Source organism: Pundamilia nyererei, unplaced genomic scaffold (genome assembly GCF_000239375.1).
Source record: "Pundamilia nyererei isolate P.nyererei 1_Seehausen unplaced genomic scaffold, PunNye1.0 scaffold00004, whole genome shotgun sequence".
Lineage (NCBI taxonomy): Eukaryota > Metazoa > Chordata > Actinopteri > Cichliformes > Cichlidae > Pundamilia > Pundamilia nyererei.
Genome location: NW_005187405.1, coordinates 8,329,649 through 8,337,564, shown reverse-complemented (window position 1 = coordinate 8,337,564; position 7,916 = coordinate 8,329,649). Strand labels below are relative to the sequence as shown.

The window sequence follows — 7,916 nt, the reverse complement described above, 5'->3', positions numbered from 1 at the left end:
GAGTGTGACAAAAACCTTCATTTACAGTGCCACTTTTACTTGCATGTTTTAGTAATGAGCTTCAAATTACTAGAAATGTTACATTTTGTCATTTTCCCTCCATTTTCAGTGAAGGGAGAAATAGAACTGAGCCAGTTATCAATCTCGCCATTTGGAAGCTTAACAAAATCCAAAACAAAACAGTTTAATGGAAGTTAATTATAAAAATATGCACAGAAGCGGCAAAAAAAACAAAAAACAGTGCTGTTCTTCATTATTTAAATATCCTATTACACTCTTCCAAATATGGTCACCCAACCGTCCCATCCTAACAGAAAGCTGACAAAACCAGCTTTTCACACATCGTCAACAATGTAATACATATGACAGGCTGCGGCAGCTGAGGCGCTGAGGTCAAAAGAGCCACGGTAAACATGCTGCATTTAATCTGCAATGCTCTGATCTTTGTGCTGGGCATCATGTTTGTAATCCACCTCCTGACCCACGCTTTCTTCAGCAGGCTCTTACCTTCAGGCGATTCCTCTTGCACATATGTCCCTGTCAAATATCGATGAACCAAGGCAGACTTCCCGCTGGACAGGTTTCCCACAATCCCCTGAAAGTCCAAGAGCAAAAAGCTATGAGATGATGTACAGGTTCAAGTGACCTGACAGAGAAAAAGAAAAAAAATCCTACCACAAAGGCACTGAAATTGCATAAGTCGTGCTGTTTTGAGTTTTATTTTTTTATATTTTCTTTCCAAAAAACTGAAGCTTCAACCTCAATCATAAAGGCTTTGCAAGTTTTCAGCCCAGTGTGTGCAAATTGTGTGTGGCAAAAAGGAAAACACTGCATCAAGGTCAATAATATCAGAAATAAAACCATCTCCACATCTTATTTAATTCCTAATCTTTAGTTATGCTGCTAAGTCTTAAATCCTAGCTGTATGAGTCACTAAAGTTTTAGAGATTATTCTTTCTACAGAGACATACCATCAGAACTCAACTGAAAAATCAAAGACTGACGTTCTGGGCATTTTTATTGCGCATATATTTCAATGTGTGTGCATTTAAGAAGATAAGTAAAAAAGAAGAAGTGCTGCATTTAAGGCATCTTTGAAAAGACTAACTCTTTTTTTTACCAGTATGCAAGTTTCTTATTCAAAAAATGAAAAATGTAGTTTTGTGGGTGTGATTTTTCTATTATTATTTTTTTTACTCTTAAAATTGGTCAAGGTGTAATTATTTGAAAAAGTAATGAAACTTTCACACTAAACCTAAAGGTGACTCCATTTTTTAGCTTCTCTGCTAAGTAGATTTTTATTACACACTGGCCTGAAGTGAAAACAAGTGTTGGCTAGGTGGAAGAAAATCAAATTAAAAACTTTAGAAGGTAGTAGGCAGTAAAAGAAACTCCATATGGTTTGTGTTCAAGGGGGTAAAGGTCCCTTTCGTAGGACAAGTGAGTTTGAAATATTGTCCAAGTGCCTCTGATTTACACCTGACTTTGGTTGTAGTCTGTCCTGTTCTACCTCTCCCTGCCGTCTAGACCAGACCAAACTGCAGTGCCTTCGGGGTGATGCATGGCTGAGGGTGGGCTGACGATGCCAGCATGTCTGGGAAGAACAAAGACTGCAACATGCCTCATCTCCTCCCTCTCCAGCTCCTCCTCTACCCACCATCGCCCTCTCCTTCCACAGATCATTAGTGGGTGTTAAAGCAGGTATGGTTCTAATTATAGGGACGTTTGAGGCACAAGAGAAAAGGAGTGTTCAAGGTCTTTTCCTAGTCTAGCTTCTTTATAACTGAAGTATGTATATCATGAGTTACCCAGAAGAATAAGCTATGAATAAATTCAAAGTTAGCAAAAAGTTGTGGTGCTGTAAAAGCTGTGAGTCAAAAAAAAGGCTTTGAATGTGCCACAGAACCAGCATTCTCCTGCTGTTTAACTGCTGGGCTTTGTGGCCCACTGGTATATAGGATTTATGATCTCGAAATGCTGTATCAGCATTATGCTACTACAGAACCTTCACTCTTCTTTGTAGACGTTTAGCTCTGATGTGAGATCATCAAAAGATGACAATAAAACAGGATTTAACCACAGTCAAGTCACCAGCACGAAATCAACAGTACCAGAGTACAGCTCACTGTTGCGGCAGAAAAAAAAATTTGAGGTTTTCTCACATGGTTTTAATCGTTTTAATTCATCTACAGGAATTGTTTTGACCCCTATTACTGTGGTATCAAAGAGGAAGAAAGCAAAACCTGCTTTTTTCCCCCCTATCGTTTTTAAAAGCTTCTGAGAGTTGTAACCAACTTCCTTTCAGCACGACCTTGTCGCTGCACGGTAACTCTGTGAAAGTTTTGAAAAGAATGATTACTATTTTTGCGACACTTAATTTAGTCTTACCGGGTCCATTTAACAAACCCCCGCATGGAAGCTGCCAATTAACACCTTAGAAACATAAAAAGCAACAGACGCATTTAAAAGTGTTTGAAGCCAATAAAGGAAGTTTGTCTTTGTGCTTGCTGTGAATCCCCCCATTGAAGTTTCCCCTTCTTCGAGGTGCCACAACAATGAATTCACCTAACACTGAAAATATCATATCCACTGGGAGAACGGCAGAGCGGAGCCTTTCAAGGCTGCTAGTCTTTATGTGGGGAAGGCATTAAATCATGTGAGGATGTTAGTAGTGCATTTGGCAGAGGTTGTGCGTGTGCTTCACTGGCGGGTGGGAGCGGACCCAGGATGTGTCACCGGCCTAGCCCAAAACTGTCACTCATCCTGTGTCCTGCTGCAAAACCACCCTGTATCGCCATGCCAACGCATCTCATTAAAAATCACCCACTATGTGCCAGGGAAAAAGTCCAGCCAATTTCTCAAATGTTCCCTCTCATGTGAAATGCAAAACTAGTATTACATGGAGAGAACATGCTTTCCCACTGACATTTAAATCTGTTAGTAAGATGAAACCTCTGAGGGCAAATTAACACCAGGATTGTCAAAAACAACAAAAAAAAGTTACTCACCACTTTCAGCTCCGGCACTGATCGACTCAATGTCCATTCCTGGCTGTTGACAAAAGAGTCTAAAAAGAAAAAGACAAATGAAGACGTAAATGACAAAAGCAAAAAGTACTAAGCGATAATATGCGTTCTGTTCTATTTGACCCCCAGCTATAATATGGCACCGACAGCTTTTGCTAGCGGCTGAATTTAAAGAGTCTGCAATAAGTTTTATGCTGAATGCTACACCAGTCACATCAAGCATTTCGACTTACACAGCAGTCAATTACAGTAAAACATTTTTAAATGAATTGTGGGGTTGTTGCCCTTTTTTAAAAAAAGATTTCCTGCACACATGTTAACCAGAACCACTGAATCAAAGTTTTATGGCAGATAGATAGAGCCAACTTTAGTGAAAAGTTGTGTAGTTATGCATATATAGCCATTTGGCCTGTCGTGTTCTAATGTTTGTCCTTTTATTTTTACCTTTTTCCTATTTTCCCTCATTGTTCTTTTATCTTTCTTTAATTTCCCCCCTTCTTCTCTTTACCACTTCAACCCCTCCCTGCTTGTCAGCTTTGGCATTGCTAAATTACACATATCCTATGTGAATAATAATACAAATATATGAATTATTAAAACATTATTTATAGAGTTTAGGCAAACCAGATCTGTATGGCAAACAGTGCATTCAGATCATAATTATGATAATAAATGCTGTTGGACAAGACAGGTAAAAAAAAAAAAAACTTTAAAAAAGTAGAATTTTTAAATAAGTAAAAAGAAAAAGATACAGTCATGCTGTGTTCTTGACTGGTGACCAATAGGACAGCCTCACATATCTCTGATTATGCATGTGCAACATGTGCACAGCAGCACAGGCTAATAGTTGCTCACAGCCATTACTGAGCTCTGAGGAAGACACAAAGTTGGCCAAAGTAAACCATGGAGGAACCGCCATGAAATGTTAAACCTAATGAGACACTTAAATCACCCTCACCCAGCTGAACATGGACATTTTAAAGAGGCTAATAAAGGAAGAGTGGCTAAAGCTAAAGCTATCCAGAGCTCAGTATCTACAGACTCGGTATGAGCAAGGGCTCAAAGCAGGAACAAAAGAAAAAAAATTGTTTAGCCAAGTTAAAAAAAAAAAAAGAGCAAAGGTTCCACGTGCTGCTATCTGATGAAGTTATAAACATAATTATTATATTATTTATGTAACTTGCATTTGTGTTGATATATAAATCTGATAAACCTGCTTTTGTTTGGTAGGGTAAAATATGTCAAGTAAAGGCAAATGTATAGAAACCCATTTTAGCTAATTATCTGTAGCTTTATTCTCAGTTCTTTCAGTGAGAGTCTATCATGTCCAGTTTGTGGGAAATTAAGAAACGTAATAATTTATTTTAGTGTAAAAATATCCTGCATAGAAAAAAAAGTTGATTTTTTTGTATAAGCTGTCCCTTATAGAGCTTAGAAAACTGGAATAAGCAAAAATAAAATTAAATAAATAACTAAATGAATAAATCAGTAGATAAATAAATAAATAAGAAATAAAAATCGGCCAAGAAAATTACAATCAGTGCATCTCATATCTCTGTGATAATAATTTGCATAAAGTAGGATTTTTTTATAATCCTCCAGAAACATATCTGCATATGAATGAGCTGAATTCGAACCTTCTGGTGATTTCTAGTGCTGGAAGCTTTCTGGTTTCAGTCTATAGTCCGCTCCTAGTTCAAATTCAATCGACCAATCAAATCCAAGCAGGCCTTAGCTGCATGCAGGTCCCCTCAAAAGTGGAACCCCGTTTACTGAAATGCAATCTTAAATTCATCAGCTAACATCTGAAGACGAATTAACTTTTTAAAAAGTTTATCTCCATTTGTAAACATCACAAAATACTTTGGACCAGGTATCTGCTGGTTACAACGGATACCTGGAAAAACTGTTCCCTGCATTCAGAGTATAAGGAATCTTAAGGTGCCAGTTTTTCAGGCTTAGTTCAATGATAGAAGCACTTTGATTAAAGCAACTTAAACCAAAAACTAATGCCGATATTAGATGAAGCCCCAAGAGCCACTACCCTGCTTGTCAGCTAATGTCAGCTGGCTCCAGCCCCCGGATTCTGATTTGAATAAGTGGTTAAGAAAATGCATGGATGGATGGATCGAGCCCCACGATTTTCAATCTGTCCGACTCTTCTGTTTCCTCTAGATTTGTTTATTTGTACACAACACAAGTGTGAAGAAGTAGTTAATGCAGTCTGTGAAGGCCATTTCAATGTACAGCCCAATCTTAGGAAGGGATTTTGCTAATCTGTTTTAAAAGGCAGTTATTATCAGGCTTGATTCAGCATGGTAGGTTTACCAGTGACATTTGGAGACATTGACTAGATAATAGAGCTCTGAAAAAGGGCAGAACACTATAAAGGACAATGCGAACCCTCAGAACTAAAAACACAAATGACAGCTCCACAAGCTGTGCCCATTTCCCACAGAGATGGAGTACAGCTATGTGTCGTAACATCTATTAGAACAAAGACCACCTTCCTGTTTTGGATCAAGGCTTTCTTGCCATCTGAACCTCCCAAATAAGATACCATCTCTAATACAGGAGCCTACATGCCGCCTTGCACAGGTAACCCCCTCCACATCTCTAAACCATAACAATTACTTGTACACCATCATTACACAGCTATGGCGGTTTTTCTTTTTGCTGCAGGCGATGCCAATATGAAAAGACACAAAGCATAAACAGTAAGGACCCCAGTGTCATTATAGGACATGTTTCAGGGTTTTTTTTCCAAAATATGCTAAAAGCATAAATGACTCATAGACGGGGAGACATGAGCCAAAAATTCCCCTTGACTTGTCCATTAAAAAAAACCCCACAAAAACAAAAATCAGTTAAAATCTTGACTTTTTCTCCAATCCATTTACAAAGAGCGTCACTCTGCTGTGGATGTCTCACTTGTTGTGGGAGAGGAGAGTGCATCCCGAACACAGGGGCCTTTCACCAACCATTGTTTGGAGCAGAGGAGTCTTTAAACAGCACGCCTCCAGTTAAGCCCTCTCAGTGTGGGTTTGACATGTCAGAACATGAGCGGAGACATCCAAACTGCCTCAGTTTTTAAGTGCAGGAAACTCAATGCAGGTCACGGCTCTCTGAGGCGATCTCCGATAAGGCTGCCGCCCCATTTTATTACAGTTCCTGTTTCTTGTTATTGAAAGGTCAACCAGCGGTAATGCTCAAAAATAGCAATTACATGAACCCATCTTAAGGTGCCAGTCTTTCAGGCTTTGTTAACAGCTCACCCAAAATCAAACTTTCTGTATGTTCCTCTGGGCTGCATTGGTATTTATCTGACTAGATTGTGAGTCATTTATACTGGCTGTAGTAATATTTGCTTTCTCTTGAATATAATGGAACTCAACGCAGCTTTTTTTGTTGTACTTAAAAGTGCCAACAAATATGTTTTTGTCAAACGTGGTATCATGACCTTGTTACTAGAATGGTCCGGCACTTTCATATAGGAACTATTTTCTTTCTACTGTCTCATCACAGCCCATCTAATGTTTACATCCTGTTACTGTATCATTAGCACAAGCCTGCCATCATGGGTACATAGATGCTTTCGTCAGTACAGTAATATAATTAGCAAGTAGTTCCTAGATTGTCCTTTTAATGAAGAACTGGTTATTAGTGAAATAAAGCAGAATGAATAAAGAATAATATTTGATAAATGAAGCCCCCAAAAAACATGATTTTCAGATTTTAAACAAGGAGTATTTTAAACTCTACCCAACTAACGTGTAGCCATGAAGGGAAATTTTGGGTCATCGCAGGTCAATGCAGAAATTGTGTTGTTGGCCACTGACAATCGCTTCATCTCTGGAGCACCGCATTGACTACCGGAAAACAGCACCACTTATTCTTTCACAGACAATAATAACAACAAAAGGAAGCAATAGAAAATGAGTGCCTTTCACTAAAATAATAGTGAAATCAAGAACACAACAAAGAAACAGCATCATGGTGAAGATGCCTGAAATTTGCCATCCCGAAAGAGATAAAGTGGAACCGAACTGTTCCCCCACTAAAAGAAAAACCCCTAATTGAATCCATGTGGTCAGCATTACGTCATTCTTTAAATATGACCATCCCCATATCGCTGTGTCCCAGAATGCCTATGGAAACAAGGGAGCCCCGGGACTCGCGATGCCTACAGAGGACACCAGTGTCTTTGTCTCTGTTAGGGTAAAACTGTTGGCAGCATGTTTGTCAGGTCTTTCACTTCGCTGCTCACGTCTGCTCAGATAAAAATGACCACTCAGTCTGAGGGTAGCGAAGCACAAGCGAAGCCCCGACTTATTCCATGAGAAAAGAAAATCTAATGTGAGCAGCAAGTCCGTGCGTATGCACATGCATGCATGCGTGCCAATGTGCAGTGAATCTGAAGTGGTTTTTTGGGGAATGAGAGAGGACAACCTTGAGATCTAAACTTCCACTCTTACTCTGACCAACTTTCCAACCATACTTTCCTTCCGTCATGAATTACAGAGTGAGAATTTAGCTAGCAATTAGTGTTTCTACTCTGATGATTCACCAACTGACATTCCCTGTCTGGCTACTTTTATCATGCATGTCATGACAAAGACGGTCCTGCAGCATCTTCCTTCTTTCTGTAGCTCTACAAAAAAAAAAGAACAGAAAGAAATTACAGAAAAAAACAAGCATAAGAGCTCTTACTTCTCTTCTGCTGAGCTCCCAAGCACAAGCCAGTCATTTCCATCAAATTAGGTGAGTGACAAACACAGTCACCAGAGAACAAGGTGAAAATCTTTACCCCGAGCTCGTCTAATGCAACCTGGATGGTCTGGCCTACTTAAAGCTCCCAGAGCCTTGTGTTGTCTGCAGAAAGGCATTGAT

General features: G+C 39.2%; 1 protein-coding gene across 7 annotated transcripts in view; it reads right to left on the bottom strand.

The window, feature by feature from the left end:
• Positions 1-7,916, bottom strand: part of agap3 (ArfGAP with GTPase domain, ankyrin repeat and PH domain 3) — a 119,623-nt gene that overhangs the window by 61,469 nt on the left and 50,238 nt on the right. For all 7 annotated transcript variants that reach the window (XM_005721465.2, XM_013912408.1, XM_005721468.2 and 4 more), the window contains exons 2-3: positions 3,009-3,067; positions 508-595 (exon numbers count right to left, since the gene is read on the bottom strand). In XM_005721465.2, coding sequence (XP_005721522.1) covers positions 508-595; positions 3,009-3,067 — 147 coding nt within the window. The remainder of the gene's footprint in view (positions 1-507; positions 596-3,008; positions 3,068-7,916) is intronic.